Source organism: Musca autumnalis, unplaced genomic scaffold (assembly GCF_047663935.1).
Source record: "Musca autumnalis isolate F117 unplaced genomic scaffold, ASM4766393v1 scaffold_3, whole genome shotgun sequence".
NCBI classification, from domain to species: Eukaryota; Metazoa; Arthropoda; class Insecta; order Diptera; family Muscidae; genus Musca; species Musca autumnalis.
In genome coordinates, this window is record NW_027411866.1 from 236,042,054 (window position 1) to 236,063,896 (window position 21,843).

Here is a 21,843-nt window from a genome sequence, read left to right on the forward strand (position 1 = left end):
AGAAAATTGAGCATATTTCTTTTTTCTAAAAATTCCTCTTATGAAATTGAGAAAATGTTTTGCTAAGAAAAAGTATCCTCAGAAAACTGAGATATTTTTATACCCTCAGCATTTATGCTAACGAGGGTATATACACTTTCATACGGGCAAAATGTGCCTCATCGAAATAATGGTTTTAGACCCCAAGTATGTTTGGACGAAATGTGTTTCAGACAATTTGGAGTCGATTGAGCAATGTCCGTCCGTCTGTCTGTCTGGCTGGAGCGCACGATAACTCTCGAACGGATGAACCGATTCGGTTCAAATTTTGGCTTTCGTAATATTTTGCCCAAACTTAGTTTAAGTTCGAAGATGAGCTATATCGGTCCACTCCTTCCGGTACCTCCCCCACAAAAGTTCGAAAATGTTCGGAAAATTTGTGCGCACGATAACTCTTGAAAGGAGTAACCGATTTGGTCCATACTTTGCCCATCCTGGAGCGTGTACCAGACTTAGATCAGGTTTTAATATGGACTCAATCGGTCCACTCCGTCGGGTACCTCCCACACAAAAATTTGGAAAAGTTCAGTTTAGGACCATCTCTCGAATCGCTTTGATTTTTGCTTTAGCAACTTGTATTCACTGCCCTCCATACGACGGTATAAGTTTCATCAGGGGCAAGTCCATACTTCCTGAGAAAATAGCCTGAAAGTTGCAAAAAACCCCTATGACACCGTGTGAGGAGGTTGGAGGGCAAAATAACTCTCGAACAGGACTGCCGATTCGGTCCAAAGTTTGGCCTTAGTAATATTTTGTCCAAACATAGTTTAAGTTCGAAGATAAGCCATATCGGTCCACTCCTACAGCTACCTCCCCCACAAAAGTTCAAAAATGTTCGGAAAAATTGTGCGTACGATAAACTCTTGAAGAGAGTGGCCGAATTGGACCATACTTTACACATCCTAATATATCTACCAGATATAGATCAGGTTCAAATATGGACTATATTTGTCCACTCCATCCATCCCACACAAAATGTCGGATACATGTTCACTTTAAGACCTGCTTTCGAATCACTTTGATTTTTGTTGAAGCAACTTGCATTCGCTGCCTCAATTGCGATGGTAAAAGTTGTTTGAGGGGCAAGTCCATACTTCTTGAGCAAACATCCCTGAAGTTCTAAAAAACCCCTATGGTACCATATGTAGTGGCTGGAGATCCATTCTTTTTAGTATCTCCTCCGCAAAACTTTTGATCTCTAATCCTAATCTACATTTTTGTCAGTTCAAACGCCCAAAATTCCTAAATACATGCGTTTTTTGGGAAAAAATTGTTTCAATATACACAGGCTGAGGGTATATCTCTGTCGGCAAAGCCGACTGATACTTTTTTACTTGTTTTCTATAGAAAATAGGCCGGAAAATGGTCTTAAGGTCTAGTGACACCGACACACCCACAGGGCCGACCACTGTTTCTAATGTATTTAAAAATTTCAACATTTTCCAAGTTACTTACCCACAGAATTTTGATCAACAAATTCACTCCACATGCACACCTCTCCACCCAAAATGTTCGGATTACTATCAATTTTATTGTTGTAGACCTTGGCCCAATTGTAATACTGCGTTCTACCCCAGAAACCATGATCCAAATACCAGGCATCTTTGGTCGATACAATTACCCGATAACCCATATTCAGCAGTGCAGGATTCAATGGATCATCAGCCGCGACCCAAGTTTGGATAATAAAACGCTCTTTGGGTAAATATTTTTCAATATGTCCTGGATCAGTTAAATGACTAGACCATACAATTGTCGACTTGGGTACTTTAAGGTGGGGATATTGTCGTTGATTAACTTCATCCCAAGATTCAAGATTTTTCTCATGAAATTCTGACCACAATTTATAGAAACTATCCAACGACAAATCATAACCCATTTCACGCATTTTCTTGGTAATCTCTTGGGTGTTGTTCCAGCAAGAAATGTATACCTCATCACCACCCATGTGGATCGTTTCCTCTGGGGCTCCAACTTCTGCCAGATCTTCATAAATCTCCTTCATTATGCTATACATGTTGGAGTTGACTGGATTCAATTGACCACATGGTGGTTGAATGCAATAATTTCTCCAAGGTTTTTGATTAATGCACACCGCCATATTACCCATACCCGCCATGGGACCCCATTGCCACCCGTTACCAGCATGTGAGGGGCCATCGATTTCAATTAGTACACGTATACCACGCAGGCGGGCATATTTAATCATGTTGGAGGTATCAGCACGGGAATAAGTGCTGCCAGCCCCATAGGCTCCAAAGCTGAAAGCAGAAACAGAAATTATTTAGTCCCCAAAATCCAAATTATTTAAACTTATCCTACCGCTGCATCTCTGGAACTCTGGTAATTTCCAGGGGAAAACTATGCGTATCCACAACATGCCAATGGAACACGTTCATCTTGGATGCAGCCATGGCATCAAGGGTATTGCGAATTTGTTTGAGTGGCATAAAGTTTCTGGATGTATCCAAGAGAACACCCCGGTGAGGATATAACGGACGATCGGTAACTCGGGCAGAGCTTACCATTAGCAAACCATTGCTGTATAAATAAAGTTTGATAAGAAATTTGAAATGCTTTGGAGAAAAGGTGAACTTACTCCTTGCATCCAGTTATAAGATTACTCAGGGTTTCAAAAGCATGTCGGGCGCCATAAACGGTTGGTGCTTTGATATCCACAAATGTTGCAGTCCCTGAAAAATAATATTTTTTAAAATTAATATTGAAGCACTGAGTATTATTTACTATAATAGATAAATTTTACGTTAAAAACGTTTTTTCTAACAACGCATGTGGGAGGTACCGTTGGAAAGCTGATAACCTATACATACTAAAAAGCATTTGCCAAAGTAATTTAACTTTTCCAGGATACAATATATTTTGGTATGCTGCGCAGGATCTAATAAGAATCGACACTATCAGAGAGGACCTTCTGTTAACTCTCCGACAAAAGTTTAACAACTTGTTTTTTATGTGCTGATTAAGGGCTCTTTGATCATCCTTTTTTTCGAATTTTTACCGAAGGTACACCTTGTGGTCCAGATTAAAAAAAATATTTTTTTAGGTATAAAATCTCTGCCGATACGAAATCAGTCATGTCAACTATTGTGTTATACTTTTTTAATATTACAGGGAATGCTTGCTCCGGGCTCCTTTGGTCCGTGTCAGGATATAGAAGAATCCTGGGCCATGGAACTGTTCTGTCTGTCAGATTCATATCCACCACATGTCAACATCGGTGAGATGTTATAGATGCAGGGAATGAGTGTACTTTAGATGCTGTCTTATGGGCCAAATACATACGGTCCGTTGTGCGACGCGTTGTGCGTTGAAAGCAACAACCACATGGAAAATGTGTAAGTGATGCCAAGTTTGTTCTTGAAGTGTTCATGTGGTTGTTGTAACGCAACGCTCAACGCGCCGTATGTGCAGCGGCCTTTAGTTTCCTCCAGGACTACCGTAGGAGTTATGACAACGTAGGAGTTATGTTGCTGCGCACAAGCGTGTCTCCAACATCGCCGTCCGATTCTTCGTCGTCGGAACACGATATGCCCCCACAGTAACAAACCACACAACACCACAGATTGCTGTTTTGCGGCCAGGAAATGCATAATTCCTGCTGTCAGCGAAATTGTGGACTTTATGAGTCGGAAAAACATCATGATCGCCGCGATCCAGGAAACAAAGCTCCGTGCCACCTGTAGCTTACAGTGTTGTGATTATTACAATGTACTGAGGAAGGATCGCACCAGAAGTGTTCAATACAGACCTATATCGCTTGAGCCTGGCTCTGATGATCGTACATAGAATGTATGGGCAGTCAGGTGTGAAACTGCCGAGGTTGAGTTGCTGAACGTATACATACCGCCGATAAATCGCCGTATTCTACTTATAGGCCCAACATCAGCCCGCTTTTGGATGGCGGATAACCGTCTGGTCTTGGGGGACTTTAATGCATATCATGAGGAGTGATATTTTGTCCTCGAAAACGACCAGAGGTTATAGTGCTAGCTGAACATATTGATAGCTACAAGCAGAGTTAGCGGAGAGTGTCACAGTTTGCAAGACATAACCATCGTGTCACCTAATCTGACAAATGGCGCCCGATTTCATCACCTCCCGAACACCGCACAGGCATAGTGACAGAAAGTTCACTAATCACCGCTTTAGAAATCTGCCCAACCTTCTGATGTTCGAGTAAAAGAAAGGACGTTCCAAGACATCATCTGCTGTTCGAATACCCGAAATGAAACCTAACTTCCCAGCTTCATCGTACCAACCCCAGTGACCCTAGAGCTATGGCAGTAAACAGGTTGGTAGGTGGGCATAAGCCGCACAAGTGGCTAAATCATCGGAAGATTTGAATTGAGTCAACCTTGAACACTGGAAAGAAGGAAGATAGGACCTCGGTCACGTTTGGCGATCTTATGCTGTGCCCACTGTTTTTTAATCGACACTTTGTCGAGCATTAGATTTCTTCCAGCCCAGTCATGGACCATGGCAGCGGGTTCTTTGTACCGGATGGACCCGGAACTACACTACATCATTGTTCCGGCCACACACGCTAACACCGTTGCGATGGTTACAACGTGCTAAGAAAGGATCGCACCAGAAGTGGAGGTGGGGGATTAGCTTTCCTATTGCACCTGTCTGTCCAATACAGACCTATCTCGCTTGAGTCGTCTCTAATGATCCGTGCATGGAATGTATGGGGGTAGCTGTCAAGTGTGGAACTGCCGAAATAGAGTTGCTGAACGTATACATCCCGCCGAGAAATAGCTGTATCTCAGATTACGTGCCTAACATTAGCCCGCTTTTGGAAGGTCATAATCGTCTGGTCCTGGGGGACTTAAATGCGCATCATGAGATGTGGCATTCGGCTCTCGGAAGCGATCAGAGAGGTACAGCGTTGGCTGAGCAGATTGACAGCTCTACGTTTTGCACGGTCAATGAGGACGCCCCTACCAGAATTAGAGGAGAGTGTCACAGTTTGCCAGACATAACCATCGTGTCACCTGGTCTGACAAATGACGTTACCTGGCAACCCGTAATTTCCCTTGGATCAGACCATCTCCCCATAATTGTCTCCATTAGCAGACCACCCTATTTCATTACCTCTGAACGCCGCACATTCGTCAATCATAATAAGGCTGATTGGCCGGGTTTCAGAGAGTTCACCAATCACCGCTTCAGAGAACTGCCCAATCCTTTTGATGTTCGGGTAGCGGAAAGGACGTTCCGAGACATCATCACTGCTGCAGCCGCTCGCCATATCCCTACTGGTCGAATACCCGAAGTAAGACCAAACTTCCCTGCAGAGGCGACGGGTTTAGCAAATGAGCGTGATGAACTTCGCCGAACCAACCCCAATGACCCCAGAGTAAGGGAGCTGACACTGGAAGTTAACAGGCTGGTCGGCGAGCATAAGCGGAACAAGTGGTTAAATCATCTGAAGAGTTGCAACATTGGAGCCGGTATAGGTGACTTGTGGGCAACGGTTAAGTCACTCTCGAACCCTGGAAGAAGGGAAGATAGGACCTCAGTCACGTTTTGCGACGTTACGTTGACTGACCCGAAGAGGTGCGCAAGTTATTTCAATCGACAGTTTGTCGAGCACCCCGAGAGTGACAGGGCGAAGAGAAGAGTATTACGTCGCATCAGACCTCTTACTGCCGAGGAGGAACCACCACAGTTTACAATGGATGATATTGCGAATGTCATCAGGAACGCTAAATCATCCAAAGCGTTGGGTCCTGATGGAATCTCCGTGTTTCAGCAGGAACAACTGAATGTGCCGGGAGTCAAGTATCTTACTAAAGTTCTTAACATATCGCTAATCCACATCGTTCTAGAAGTCTGGAAGCGTACAGACTGATTTCGCTTTTGTTGCCTTTAGGAGGCTTCACTCTTCCCAGCGTCAGAAATAGCTATCCAATTGTCGATCATCAGTATGGGTTCCGTAAGGAGCACAGCACGACAATAGCGTTGCACGCTATTTCCAAACATATTAATCGATCACTCAACCAGAGCAAGCCGTGTTGTGGCGCTCGACTCATAAAAAGCCTTTGATATTGTCAGGCACTCCACTCTGTTTGAGAAGATCGAGCAGACTACGCTCCGGGCAAGTTTGAAATGTTGGATAATCAATTATATGTATGTGTGGACGGCAGTAGTACGAGAAATTCCGGAACAAGAAGTCCAAGCATCGTAACCGTAGAGTAAAAAAGGGAATTCCCCAAGGTGGGGTGCTATCTTCGGAACTGTTTAACCTCTATCTCTCCTGCATTTCACCCCTCCAGACGGCATTGAGGTCGTAAAATATGCGTATAATTGTACGATCTTAGCTTCGGGTACCTCACCTAATGTCACTTGTGAAAGGCTGAAATCCTATCCAATTTTTTCAACGCGAGGAATAGGAAAATGTTAAATATAAATCTACCACTACCACTCTGTTCACCACATGGACGGCGCAGGTGAGAAGAGAGTTGAATGTCTTGGTGATGGTAGCAGAATCCCGACCACCAACTACACCAAAATTCTAGGGGTCACATTCGACAGCATGTCGTGTGGACGACATGAACATGCTATCGAATGTGACACAGTGCCACAGTTATCTGCGACAATCTGAAATGTAGGAACAAGGTCCTCAAGTCCCTTGACGGCAGCACTTGGGGTGCAGATAAAGAAGCCTTGTCGACCTCATATAACGCCATATGTCGGTCTGTGGTAAGCTATGTGGCGAGAGTCTGGTCCGCGAATATATGTGCAACGCAATGGAAAATTATTAAAACCTGACAGTATGCGCTCTGAGAACTGCAACAGGATGCCTCCTCCTGTATTCAGTGGATCATCTACATGAGGATGCTCTCATGACATGCTCTCATTGCACTGTTACTCGGGTGTTTCTGTGAGAACCATGCTAATCACCATATGTTGGATAGGACCCCCCCAACCAGACAGGAGGTCAAACGTTACAAAAGAGAACCCCTAGATCAACAAACTTTTCAAACAGGATTAGATAGCATTCAGACGGATGCAGTCGCAGATATGATAAACAACTATGGTGTGAATGCGGTCCCCCGAGAACATCCCCCATCTACCGCAGCTGAGGAGCGTGAAACCAGAGCAGTTTTGGCTGAACTACGTTCGGGATGGTGCAGCCGTCTGAAGGATCGACGACACCGTTCAAAACATCTGTCCAGCTTGTGGCACAAGCCCGCACGACACACCGCACCTTTTTAACTGCCCTACCAAGCCTACTCAGATAACTCCAGTAGATCTGTTTTTACATACCATGAAACAGTCACATTCCTAGAATTGGAGATAAACCCAGAGCCACATTAAGCAGGGAAATGAGCATAGAAACATATAAAATACTGTTCCAACAACAATATTGCCACAGCTCGCCAGACATCACCACTTGTGGTACCCTGTCTGATAAATGACCTGCCCTGGAAACATGTCATTCGACTTGGCACAGACCTTCCTTTCATGGTCTCTTTTAACACACCACCCGACTTCATAACCTCTGACCGTCGTAGTTTTTTGAATTGTGAATTGGCAAGGGTTCCCAGATTTTACCAATCACCGCTTCAGAGAGCTACCAAGTCCCGCATGTCTTTGGGTAGCTGAAAAATTGTCCTTGACCTCAACCCGCTCGTTACATATCTGCTGGAAATTAGACAAAAATTACCAACAGAGGCCACGGTACTAGCAAATGAGCGTGATTAGCTTCGTTGTACAAACCCACGATTTAGGTTTAAGAGCATAAGCGGAAACAGTGGCTAAATCACCTGAAGCAATGCAACATTGGTACAGGATTGGGTAAATTGTGGACAACCGTTAAGTTACTCTCCCAACCCGGGAAAGGGAATAATAGAACGGCTGTTACATTCATCGAAGTGACAGTGATAGAGCCGTAGAGGTGCACGTGTTATTTTAAACGGTAATTTATAGGACATACCGAGAGTGATAGGGCGAAGAGGAACTTACTACGCCCTATTTTTTCACCATATCACCAGCAATATATCCTGAAATGTCTGCTCCTCCGACCGTTTTGAACCTTGTCCAGATAAAGAAGTAACCCAGCTCAAAGGTTTGTTTGGTTTGGAATGTGTGCATTTCTGAGGCTGATCTGGTCTTAGACTCCTGGTCTACTGTGATACGAGTTGTGTCACTGCCTGATTCGAGATGTCAGAACATCACCAGCGTATCGTTTACTTCCTCATCGTCGTCGTCGGCATACGAGACACCCCCACAGTCTCCCCAACAGCAACACCCAATGTTGCTGTTGTAAAATCATATGATCTCCGGGTGGAGGAATGTGACTGCATCGATTGCCTGCAGCCACAAAGCTAGTTGAATATGTTTGGCAGGACAGTTGAAAAGGTGTACCGCATGCTGTGCAGATGTTTTCCACAGTATCATCAACCTTGCCCTATAGAAATTAGTTGAGCTAATACTACTCTGGTTTTTCGTGGATGTCAAATGCACGGACGGCGTGAACATGCTGTACACCTAGGATCTTGGGTTAGTTAATAGTCGGAATTCTGAAGTCGGGCGCCACCAACGCTCTCTTATCACACGGCTTGTTTTTGGTTGAGTCATCCACTAATATTTATGAAGATGGCCTGCAACACTGTTCTAGTGCTGTACTGCCCATTTTGATGATCGTCATTTGCATAGATGCCTCAAACATTTCTGCTGTACAATTCACCTTTGCTGGCATCTCAGCTTCAATAGGGGGGCCATCCTAACCATTTTCCAGAGTTCGGGCACGAAACCTGTACTAATGATCAACTACTACCTATTCTGATACTGGGGAGTAGAAAATCCTCAAAAGTCAAAATCGGCCTATACGATTCACCTTTACTGGCATCCTTGCCTGGCTTCAATAGCGGGACCATCCGGACAATTTTCCAGACTTCGGACACGATGTGGGTGGCCAGCCACAGGTTGAGAACTTTCGTAAGATGATCAACCCCCGGCTCTTCTCTCAGTTTCAACATTGCCATGGAGATACCGTCAGTGCCTAACGCTTTGTATAATTTCCTCTCGACTTATTTCTCGATGACATTTGCAACATTATCCAATATAAATTGTAGCGGTTCCTACTCGGCAGCAAGAGATGTAATGCGATGCAGTAATCTCTTCGTCCTATTACTTCCGGATGCTCGACAAACTGTCGATTGCAATAATATGCTCACCTCTTCGGATCAGTTACCGTAACAGCGCCAAACGTGGCTGAGGTCCTATTATCCTTCTTTACAGGGTTCGAGAATGACTTAACCGTTGCCCAAAATTCCCTTATTCCGTCTCCAATGGTGCAACTCTTCAGATTATTTGACCACATGTTCCGCTTAGACTCACCGACCAACTTGTTAAGTTCCAGTGTCAGATCCCTGATTCTGGGATCATGAGGGTTGGCATGGAGAAGCTCATCATGCTCATTTGCTAATCCCGTCGCCTCTGCTGGAAAGTTTGGGTGAGCAGCTGCAGCAGGGATGATGTCATTTTTGCTATCCGAAAATCAAGAAGGGTTTGGCAGATATCTGAAGTGGCGAAACTGGACCAAATAGCTTTCCTATGATAGATGGAAGTGCGGCATTCAGAGGTGATTAAATTGGGCGGCTGGTGACACTATGGTCGTTTGCGAGGACCCGATGGTTATGACCATTCAAATGCGGGCTAATGTTAGGCCTATAACCGGGAGTACAACTATTTGTCGGCGAGATGCATACGTTAAGCAACTCTACGATTAAATTGTGCGGCTGGTGACACTACGGTGGTTTGCGAGGACCAGATTGTTATGACCTTTCAAATGCGGGCTAATGTTGGGCCTATAACCTGGAGTACAACTATTTCTGAGCGATATGCATACTTTAAACAACTCCGCCTTGGTTTTATACCTGATTGCAACGCCATAGATTGCATGAACGAGTCATTAGAGTCACGCTGAAGCGACATAGGTCTGTATTGAACTGGCTGCTGCAATAGGAAAGCTAAACCCCCATTTCATCTCTTTTAAAACATACATGTCTTCTTACCAACAAATATGATTTACTACATACTTTCACCCTCACTCACCTGTTGTTCTTATCACCAGCTGATACGACTCATCTGTTGACCAATCTAATGTCAAATCTGTTGAATTTACTGTTGCCTTAACGAGTACCTCTTTACTCTGTTCCAGCGTACAATTACGCAGACATTCTTTTATGATGTTACTAACAAAGATACGATTTGTTTCGCGTATAAATTGTGTTGAAGCCGGACTAGGAGCGACAACATTAAATCGCACTTTCCAAGGATCGAAGTGGATACGATCCTGCGACAGAGAAACACTTCCGGTTGGCATAGGCCATATGGCACCATATTTACCGCATGACATGCGGCAATCATGTTGACTCTCAAAACGTTTTGCATCGCCAATATTTGAGGCATCATCCAATTGGCATAGTTCGGTGGAGGTGCAGATCCATTTATTACTAAATGGGTTCAAAATTTATTAAAACGATATTGAAATATATGTATATTTCATCATGTACCCACCTTGTATCCGGTTCTACGCCTGGACTACCAAATGCAGCTGCTGTTGTCAACAAATATTGCAGGAATATCAATGTCACCGCATATTTCCAAATCATTTTAACTTTCTGCCACTTCTTCGTTTTGTTTTTATTTATAGGAGCTATTTTCTCTAAAGTCCTTGAATGAATTTTGTCTTGACTTTGGTATTTATTGTTTTACTTATTATTATTATTCCATATCACTTTGTTCAGTAAAATATCACTCTAAATTGTTCGCTACCCGCACTGCACATGCATCGGAATCTAAAGACAAACTGCCGGTTACTACAGCTGCAAATATTTTTATTCACTTTAATGGTGTCAAATGGTGATTGACTTGACTTTTTACGTTTCACTGATAATAAATCACAGAAACTAAAAACAACAACAACACTTTCACAAATGGCATTTTCCGGAGTCTTTTGGATCAGTCTCTTCTTGATTGACTGACAGATGTGCTGATAAGTGGAAACTTATAAATAGGCAAATTGAATTTCCAAGACATTTACTTAAACAAACAGAAAAACTAATTCCATTCGATGTATTTTTGCAAATGTTCCAGATCTTCCACAATAAATATACTGTTGAGAATCCATTCCCAATGTCGTAACGAATTAAAAAGAGGCTTACATTTTTTTTCACAGGTAGGTCTCGTCACCCATACTTCCCGAGATATGGGCATCTGAAGATGTGAAAATTCCCTTGTTAAAGGCGGGCTATTTAGAGATAAATTTCAGATTTCAAATAAAATTTTGTTCCCGTTCCCGAGATTTGTACCTGTCCATAAGAGAAAGTTCTTAATCCCCGGCCGAAGGCCGATTTTTTATAATATGTATGATAGTATATTCCTTAAGATTTACAATGGTGCTCATATTATCATTATCCGGTCGGAACTTCAGAGACCCACATCTCGGGAGGTACATATGTTATATAAATGTTATATATATTTGTGATCAGGGTGACTAGACCTACCTGTGAAGAAAATGTGGTCCCGATCCTAGCTTAAAACAGCCTACTATGAAAAAACGAAAGAAAAGAAAAACAAATCCCTCTAAAGTTGACGAACCTCGCAAACGTTTTAAGGACCATGATTTGCGAATCTGCACCTGGAATGTTCGCACTCTTTATAGAGAAGGTGCAGTTTACGCATTGGCAGATGTACTTGAAAAGTACAAAGCCGACATTACTGCCGTACAGGAAATACGATGGAACGGGAAAGGCGTCACAACAACACCCAAAGGTGACGCACTGTATTATAGCTGCCATGGCATAAAGAATGAGTTTGTTTGCGAATTTGTAGTTGGTCGGAGGTTAAAACACCTGGTCTCCAGCTTCACCCCAGTGAATGAAAGACTCGCTGCAATTCGATTAAAAGCAAAATTCTTCAACATCAGCTTCATTTGCGCTCATGCTCCCACTGAAGACAAGGACGAACAGACCAAAGATATATTTTACGAGCGCTTAGAAGAAACTTATGACCGTTGCCCTGCCCATGACATTAAAATTATACTAGGCGATTTTAATGTCACAATTGGAAAGGAGAATATCTTTGGCACAACAGTCGGGAAATTCAGTCTCCACAGCGAAACATCTGACAATGGTATGAGGCTGATAGACTTTGCACCTGCAAGAAACATGGTAGATAGCAGTACCAGATTTAAGCATCTCGATATTCATAAGGACACCTGGCTGTCGCCAGATCAAAGAACAAGAAATCAAATTGATCACGTTGTGATTGATGGAAGACATGCATCAAGCGTGTTGGATGTACGATCGTTCCGAGGTGCAAACATAGACTCGGACCACTATATTGTTGCAGCAAAGGTACGTACCAGATTAAACGTAGCAAACAATGTGCGGACAGAGACAACACGGAAGTTGGGCATCGGTAAGCTGCAATCACAACAGATAGCCACAACATATTGCACCCAACTGACCCAACTGCTTAATCAAAGCACTCCTCTTCCCGGTAACATATCAGAACAATGGCAAACATTGCCCATTCCATGCAAACAGCAACAAAATCAGTATTTGGATATCAGAGACCAAGAAATCTACGGTATGACCAAGAGTGTCGTGCTGCTGCCGAAGAGAAAAATGCGGCATATAGGGCTACTTTACAATTAGTAGCAACGCGCAGCGCACGAGAGAGGTATCGGGAGAAAAGGAGGAGAAACGTCTTTTCCGCAGAAAAAAGAGAGAGATGGAAAAGCGGGAGTGTGAACAAATCGAAATGTACAGGAGACAGAATGAAGTCCGAAAATTCTACCAAAGAGTCAAGCATCAAACTTATGGCTTTGGTACAGGCACATCCTCCTGTAGAGACCAGCAAGGTAATTTGGTAACTGATACAGACAGTGTGCTCAGGATATGGAAAGAGCATTTTTCAAACCTGTGGGTATCCAGCGAAGACGACGAAGATACCACAGATCCAATCCCAGAAGATGGTATTGAATGTATACCGCCCAGCCAAGATGAGGTAAAGACAGCAATAAACCGGCTGAAGAATAATAAGGCAGCAGGAGCCGATGGCTTACCAGCCGAGCTGTTCAAAACCGGAGGCGACATGCTGATAAGGTGTATTCATCAGCTAGTTAGCACCATCTGGCAGGAAGAACGCGTACCCGACGATTCGTCCATAAGAAAGGAGATAATACTATATGCTCTAACTATAGGGGCATAAGTCCACTCCCGATTGCCTACCAGATCGTGTCAGGGATATTGTGCGAACGACTAAAGCCTATGGTCAACGAGAAAATTAGGCCATACCAATGCGGCTCCATGGAGATCGGGCCAACTGTCGACGTTGGTTCCTATAATTTTGAGGTAGTAAAAGACTTCGTCTACCTCGGCACCTCCGTAAACACAACTAACGATATCAGTTGTGAAATAAAACAAGTAAAAAAGTATCAGTCGGCTTTGCCGACAGAGATATACCCTCAGCCTGTGCGAATTGAAACACTTTTTTCACAAAAAACGTATGTATTTAGGCGGTTTAAAAATTTTGGTCGTATGAATTGACAAAAATGTTGATTAGGATTAAAGTTCAAAAATGTTGCGGAAAAGGTACTTAAAGGAATGGATCGGCATTGACCGATATGGAAGTGAATCTCCAGCCACAACATATGGTGCCATAGGGGGTTTTTACTCTCTTCGGGCTGTTTGCACAAGAAGTATGGAATTGCCCCTGAAACAACTTTTACCATCGTAATTGAGGCAGCAAATGTAAGTTGCTTCAAGAAAAACCAAAGTAATTCAATTGAACTTATCCAAAATTGTGTGTGGGATGTACGGGATGGAGTGGACAAATATAGTCCATTTTCGAACCTGATCTATATCTGGTAGATATTATGAGAATGTGTTAAGTATGGACCAAATCGGTCACTCCCATCAAGAGTTATCGTGCGCACAATTTTTCCGAATATTTTTGAATTTTTGTGGGGTAGGTACCTGAAGGAGTGGATCGATTTTGGCAGGAATCGCCATTTCCGTTCGAGAATTATCTTGCGCTTCCACCCATCAACCTTCGTATAGGGGACAGTGAATACAAGATGTTATAACAAAAACCAAGGCGATTCGAGAGCAGGTCCTAAACTGAACTTTTCCGAAATTTTGTATGGGAGGTACTCGAAGGAGTTTACCGATTGAGTCCATATTGGAACCTCATCTAAGTCTTGTAGAAATTTTATAATGTGCAAAGTATGGACCAAATCGGTTACTTCCTTCAAGAGTTATCGTACGCACAAATTTTCTTAACATTTTCGAACTTTTGTGGGGGAGGTACCGGAAGGAGTGGACCGATATAATCCATCGTTGAACTTGAACTAAGCTTGGACAAAATATTTCGAAAGTTAAATTTTGGGCCGAATCGGTTGATCCGTTCGAGAGTTATCTTGCGCTCCAACCACTACACACGGTGTCAGAGGGGTTTTTGTAACTTTCAGGCTATTTTCTCAGGAAGTATGGACTTGCCCCTAATGAAACTTACAGCGTCGTATAGAGCACAGCGAATACAACTTGCGTAAACAAAAATCAAAGCGATTCGACACCAGGTCCTAAACTGAACTTTTCCGAAATTTTGTGTGGGAGGTACCCGAAGGAGTGGACCGATTGAGTCCATATTGGAACCTCATCTAAGTTTGGTAGAAATTACACGATGTGCAAAGTATGGACCAAATCGGTTATTCCCTACAAGAGTTATCGTGCGCACAAGTTTTGAGACAATTTTTGAACATTTGTGGGGGAGGTACCTGAAGGATTGGACCTATATGGCCATCTTCGAACTTAAATCGAATCTGGATAAAATATTTCGATACCCCAAAATTTGAACAGAATCGATTGATCCGTTCGAGAGTTATCGTGCGCACCAGCCAGCCAGACAGACAGACGGACAGACAAACAGACGGACGGACATTGCTAGATCTACAACGACATCAATATAGTTAAACGTATTGAGATGCAACGATTGCGTTGGCTGGGCCATACCATAAGAATGAGCGATGATGAACCCGCTAAAAAGGCGTATAAATACGAACCGCTTGGCGGTGCACGCAGAATTGGCAGGCCAAAGAATAGATGGCGCAAACAAGTGGATGAAGAGATGAAAAGGCGCGGTATTCCAGAGTGCGAAGCAACAAATAGAGAGAATTGGAGAACTTTTCTTAGTTCGGCCTATAGAACAAATGTTCTGTAATGAGCCAGCTAAGTAGGTAAGTAGGAGCCGATGGCTTACCAGCCGCTCTGTTTAAAACCGGAGGCGACGCGCTGATAAGGTGTATGCATCAGCTAGTTAGCACCATCTGGCAGGAAGAACGCGTACCCGACGATTGGAACCTGAGCATCCTGTGTCCCATCCACAAGAAAGGAGATAAGACTGTATGCTCCAATTATAGGGGCATAAGGATTCTCCCTATTGCCTATAAGATAGTGTCAGGGATATTGTGCGAACGACTAAAGCCAATGGTCAACGAAATAATTGGACCATACCAATGTGGCTTTAGACCTGGCAAGTTCACCATTGATCAGATATTTACCCTGCGGCAAATCCTAGAGAAGACCCAAGAGATGCAGATCGACACATATCACCTTTTTGTCGATTATAAAGCAGCATTCGACAGTCCCCTCCGATCAAAGGTATTCCATGCAATGTCTGAATTTAGTATCCCCGCAAAGCTCATCCGGCTTTGTAAAATGATTTTAACTGATACTAGGTCCTTAGTTAAAATTGGAAAGAACCTCTCCAAACAGTTCAGTACCAAAAGAGGTTTCATACAAGGAGACAGCCTTTCGTGTGACCTATTCAACATTTTGCTGGAAAAGGTAATACGAGATGCAGATGTCAAAAGAAATGGCACAATTTACACCAATAGCCACATGTTACTTGCTTATGCTGATGACATAGACATCATGGGACGATCAGTAAAGGAAGTAACTGATACCTTTAGGAAGGTGGAAGCAGAATCTGCGAAAGTGGGCCTGGCGGTAAACGGCGAAAAGATGTTGTCGACGCGCAACGCGTCCATTGAGCTCGAACCAACTGTGGAAGTTGGTACCTATAATTTTGAGGTAGTTCGGCACAGCCATAAACACAACAAACAACATAAGTTGTGAAATAAGAAGAAGAATTGTATTGTCCAACAGATGCTACTATGGTTTAAGTAAGCAATTTAAAGACAAAGCCACATCTCGCCAAACAAAAATAACACTATACAAAACGCGGATACTACCCGTGCTAATGTGTGGCTCTGAAGCATGGGTACTTGCGCAAGTAGATAAGGCAGTGCTTTGTGTGTTTGAGAGGAAAATTCTTCGAAAGATCTACGGGCCGATTTGCGTAGACCGATATCAGCTAGATAGATATCAGCTATACAAAGACATGAATATAGTTAAACGTATCGAGATGCAACGATTGCGTTGGCTAGGCCATATCATAAGAATGAACGATGATGAACCCGCTAAAAAGGCGTATGAATACATGCCACACGGTGGTGCACGCAGAATCGGCAGGCCTAAGCTTCGATGGAGCATACAAGTGGATGAAGAAATGAAAAGGCGCGGTATTCCGGAAAGCGAAGCGAAAAACAGAGAGAATTAGTTCGGTCTACGGAACAAATGTTCAGTATTGGGCCAGCTAAGTAAGTAAGTAATATTTTTGTTTTTGACGTCTTCTATCTAGAATGAAGTTTTGTGGGACAAAACGTAATAAACTCAGATAAAGTACAACATTAACCCTAAAACGTGATTTTACTTTTGGCAGATTCCTGGCGTTTAGATACGATTAAGAGTTTTGGTGTATTCGGGGACCTATAATAAAATTTTATGACAAATAATTTTGTAGAATATTTTGATCTGATACGAACGATCACATTTTAAAGGAGGTTTTAAACTTTTTTGAAAAAATGGATCAAAAAGACCCCTTTACTGACTCGCATGAGGGTTAATTTTTTCATAAAACGATACCCCGCATTGTCGTCGGTAATATTGCCAAAGACACTTTATACCTAAAATACAAGGATTCCAAGGAATCTGATGTCGAATATTTCAAAACCTGTAGAAATGGGCGGAACTTGCCACGCCTATTTAGGTTGCTTCTCGACATAAACTTTCAAAATGCCGGTACACGTGTCTTCTTTTTTTTGGTCCTCTTTCATAATCTGGCTGAATTATCTTGTAATTATTTTTTGTGTTGTACATTGTAATTGAAATATTTGTTGCATAAGAAAATATGTAAAAACTTTTGCATATGCAAATTTTTTGCGTTTTTCATAATTTTGCATATGTCGTATGTTTCGATTGCAATTAAATCAGAAGCCATAAATATGCCCAGCCCCAAAGTTTGACATGAATCGGACCAAAAATAGGGGTTGCATAAAATTCGCTGTCTACTAATAAGACAACAATAAATGACAAATTTTCTTTGAATGTCAAAAGAACACCTCTTATTTAGTCCGGTCAAAATAGACATTGAAATAGCAAAAATTCCCACAAAGCTGAATTTTGGTGGAGAGCTAGGGTTTGCCATTAGAAGCAACGTCCTAAAAGTCCCCATCGATCCCATGTGTGCAAAACAAAATATTCGGGGTCAAAGGTCAAATTTTAAGAGTTTTTAGGTTTTCGGATTTATTTTTTGAAAACGGTTGTTCCAATCAAAAAGTGACTAAAGTAAATATTGTAGACAGAAAAATTATCTATAAGCTTGACCTTTATAATTTTTTTCCTAGAAGGAACCATTCTTGAGATATAGCTGTTCTAAAAAACACATGATTTTTATGCACTTATAAGGGAAATATGCAATTATTTAGACGAACTGGCTAATATAAGCGAAGTAATCGGGTCTGTCCCCCCAAAAAATATATATTTTCTTAAAGAGCGAAATTATAGCTATCTTCTAAAAAAAAATCCAATAAAATCGGAGCGTGTTTAGTAGAGTTATTCAATGTTAGAGTCATTTTATGCAAAAATAGCCCATTTAACCCACATGTATAATCGAAAGCCCAACGGGAACGACCCCAACGAAAACTCTCCGATTTTTTTCAAGTTTTGTCCGAAGGTAGGGTCTGTTGCGCTGATTACGGAAATGTATAATTTTCAACGGTTGCAGATCCGGTTCACCGGTTATTCGACCCGAAAGGCCAAATTTAAAAACCGGGTTAGACCCGGTTCTACTGAACCGATTACGGCAAAGTGGATATCGTTTGAAAGCTTACGGAAGTATCTAACACATATCGTCGTTACTTTAACCGATTCGCCTCAGAATGTACTTACGCGACTTATTTTTTATTTGACCTTTAGATCGCGATATCTCGAAAATGGTAAGTCTTTTTTAAGAATCATAAAGACCACTCTTGTAGACAATTATTGAATCTACAACTTTTACTTTAGCCAGCTTTTGCTAAGTATTACCGTTTTTGAAAAAATTAAAAAAAAAACTGAATAATGCCTCCAAAAATGACCTTTGACCCCCAATAACTTGTTTTGCACACATGGGATCGATGGGGACTTTTAGGACGTTGCTTCTAATGGCCAACCCCAGCTCTCCACCAAAATTCAGCTTTGTGGGAATTTTTGCTATTTCCCCCTTATACGCATGTCTATTTTGACCGGACTAATTCGCAAGAACTTTATTAGCTCAATGATATGGAACCTATTTTTTATCGCCGAGTTCGAACTGCTGCCGTAAAAAATTTTTTGTAGAAAAGTTGTACATGGCTGACATACCCACCTAAGTGAATTTTTACAATTGTTTGACATTTTCATGATAACTGATTATACCCAAGGCAAAAGGTAAATGCATGAATTACAACAACTAACATATTTACAAAAACAACATTGTTGTTATTGAAAATGTAATGTCAAAGAAAATATTGAATAATGGGGTCGTTCTAAAATTTTTCTCAGGAAAAACAAATATATTTTGAATATCCTCTAAAATAGAACAAATTTGACTCAAAATTTAAATATAAAGCATAGCACAATTACCAAGCTGTTCGAATATGAAAAGTCAAATCCCTTTATAAAAAAAAAATATTTTTGTTGTTATTTCCCCAACAACATAAAGAAAATGTTGACATAACATATTCAAAATTTTAATATACCATTACCTGGGATAATCTATATATATAAAAGAGCTTAGTGATGACTGAGTGAGTGAGTGAGTGACTGACTGGCATATCATCGCCCAGACGAAACCGCTGAAGCTAGAAAGCTGAAATTTTGACTGTGGGTTGCTGTTGGTGTGTAGGGGTGAGATAAGGCTGGGTTTTTGGAAATTCGACCTAGAAGGGTACGAAAAGTACTAAAATGTACTAAATATGGTACCCTTTGTATTAGGCAAACAGGAAGAGCTAGAATTCTGAAATTTGGAATGAGGGTAACTGATGGAGAGCTAAAAAGATGTACCAAATGGTATTTGGATATTCGACCTCTAAGTGTACGAAAAGTACTAAAAGTTACAAAATTTAGTACCAGTTGTATATTTTAAATGGTTTTAGCAAGAAATTTGGAATTTGGTATGCAATGAAGGTTGGGAAGTTGTGTTTTTAAAAGGAAATGGTTCAGGGAATTCGTACTCATGTGAACGAAAAGTACTAAATGGTACTAAATTTAGTACAATTTAGATTTGGGTGAAAGGATAGAGCTAGAAACCTGAAATTTGGAACTAAGATTACTGACGGAGTATAGGATTGAGATATGGGGGTAGTTTTAGAAATTCGTACTTATGTGTACGAAAAGTACTAAATGGTACTAAATTTAGTACAACTTGTATTTGGGTGAACGGATAGAGTTCGAAACCTGAAATTTGGAATTAAGATTACTGTTGGAGTGTAGGAATGAGATTGGTTTGGAAATTCGTACATATGTATGTGTATGAAAAGTACTAAATGGTACTATATTTAGTACAACTTGGATTTGGGTTAACGGAAATAGCTGGAAACCTGAAATTTGGAATTAAGATTACTGACGGAGTATAGGATTGAGATATGGGGGTAGTTTTGGAAATTCGTACTTATGTGTACGAAAAGTACTAAATGGTACTAAATTTAGTACAACTTGGATTTGGGTGGAAGGATAAAGTTCGAAACCTGAAATTTGGAATTAAGATTACTGTTGGAGTGTAGAATTGAGAAAGGTTTGGAAATTCGTAAATTATGGGAACGAAAAGTACTAAATGGTACTATATTCAGTACAACTCGGATTTGGGTTGTAAATTAAGGTTGGGAAGTGGTGTTTATAAAAGGAAATAATAATCTATATATATAAAATAAAAGAGCTTAGAGATGACTGAGTGAATGACTGACTGGCATATCATCGCCCAGACGAAACCGCTGAAGCTAGAAAGCTGAAATTTTGACTGTGGGTTGCTGTTGGTGTGTAGGGGTGAAATAAGGCTGGGTTTTTGGAAATTCGAACTGGAAGGGTACGAAAAGTACTAAAAGGTACTAAATATGGTACCCTTTGTATTAGGCAAACGGGAAGAGCTAGAATTCTGAAATTTGGAACGAGGGTAACTAATGGATACTTAGAAATATGTACCAAAGGGTTTATGGAAATTCGACCTATAAGTGTACGAAAGGTACTAAATTTAGTACCAATTGTATATTTTGCACGGATGTAGCTAGAAACTTGTAATTTGTTTTGGAAATGAAGGTTGGGAAGTGGTGTTTATAAAAGCATATGGTTTGTGAAATTCGTACTCATGTGAAAGAAAAGTACTAAGTCGTACTAAATTTAGTAAAATTTGAATTTGGGTGAAAGGCTCTATCCTTTCCTGGAAATCTGAAATTTAGAATTAAGATTACTGACGGAGTATAGGATTGAGATATGGGGGTAGTTTTGGAAGTTCGTACTTATGTGTACGAAAAGTACTAAATGGTACTTAATTTAGTACAACTTGGATTTGGGTTAACAGAAAGAGCTAGAAACCTGAAATTTGGAATTAAGATTACTGACGGAGTATAGGATTGCGATATGGGGGTAGTTTTCGAAATTCGTACTTATGTTTACGACAAGTTCTAAATGGTACTAAATTTTGTACAGCTTGGATTTGGGTGAATGAATAGAGCTGGAAACTTGAAATTTGGAATTAAGATAACAGTTGAAGTGTACGATTGATATATGGAATAGTATTAGTACTTATGTTTACGAAAAGTACTAAATGGTACTAAAATTGGTACAATTGGATTTGGGTGAACGGATAGAGCTGGAAACCAGCAATTTCGTACTTATGGGTACGGAAAGTATTAAATGGTGCTAAATTTGGTTTTGGGTTAAAGGATAAAGCTGGCATCCTGAAATTTGGAATTAAGATTATCTTTGGAGTGTAGGATTGAGGTAATTTTGGAAATTCGTACTTATGGGTACGGAAAGTACTAAATGATACTAAATTTGGTACGAATAGAGCTGAAATCCTGCAATTTGGAATTGAGATTACTCTTGGACTGTAGGATTGAGGAAGTTTTGGAAATTCGTACTTAGATGGTACGAAAAGTACTAAATGGTAATGAATTTGGATTTGGGTGAACGGATAGAGCTGGAATCTTGAAATTTGGAGTTAAGATTATCTTTGGGGTGTAGGATTGAGGTAATTTTGGAAATTCGCACTAATTGGTACGGAAAGTACTAAATGGTACTACATTTTGTACAATTTAAATTTAGGTGAACGGATAAAGCTGAAATGATGAAATTTGGAATTAAGATTACTTATGGAGTGTAAAATTGAGGTAGTTTTGAAAATTCG

General features: G+C 41.2%; 1 protein-coding gene across 9 annotated transcripts in view; it reads right to left on the reverse strand.

The window, feature by feature from the left end:
- The window catches only part of Hexo2 (beta-hexosaminidase 2), a 33,296-nt gene that overhangs the window by 1,850 nt on the left and 9,603 nt on the right, over positions 1–21,843 (reverse strand). For 4 of the 9 annotated variants that reach the window (XM_073977284.1, XM_073977292.1, XM_073977290.1 and 1 more), the window contains exons 2-6: positions 10,591–10,871; positions 10,126–10,526; positions 2,639–2,732; positions 2,362–2,580; positions 1,495–2,300 (exon numbers count right to left, since the gene is read on the reverse strand). In XM_073977284.1, coding sequence (XP_073833385.1) covers positions 1,495–2,300; positions 2,362–2,580; positions 2,639–2,732; positions 10,126–10,526; positions 10,591–10,685 — 1,615 coding nt within the window. In that variant the 5' untranslated portion in view covers positions 10,686–10,871. Of the gene's footprint in view, positions 1–1,494; positions 2,301–2,361; positions 2,581–2,638; positions 2,733–10,125; positions 10,527–10,590; positions 10,899–21,843 lie in introns of all 9 variants that reach the window. The other 5 variants (XM_073977291.1, XM_073977288.1, XM_073977287.1 and 2 more) reach the window with 2 other exon arrangements.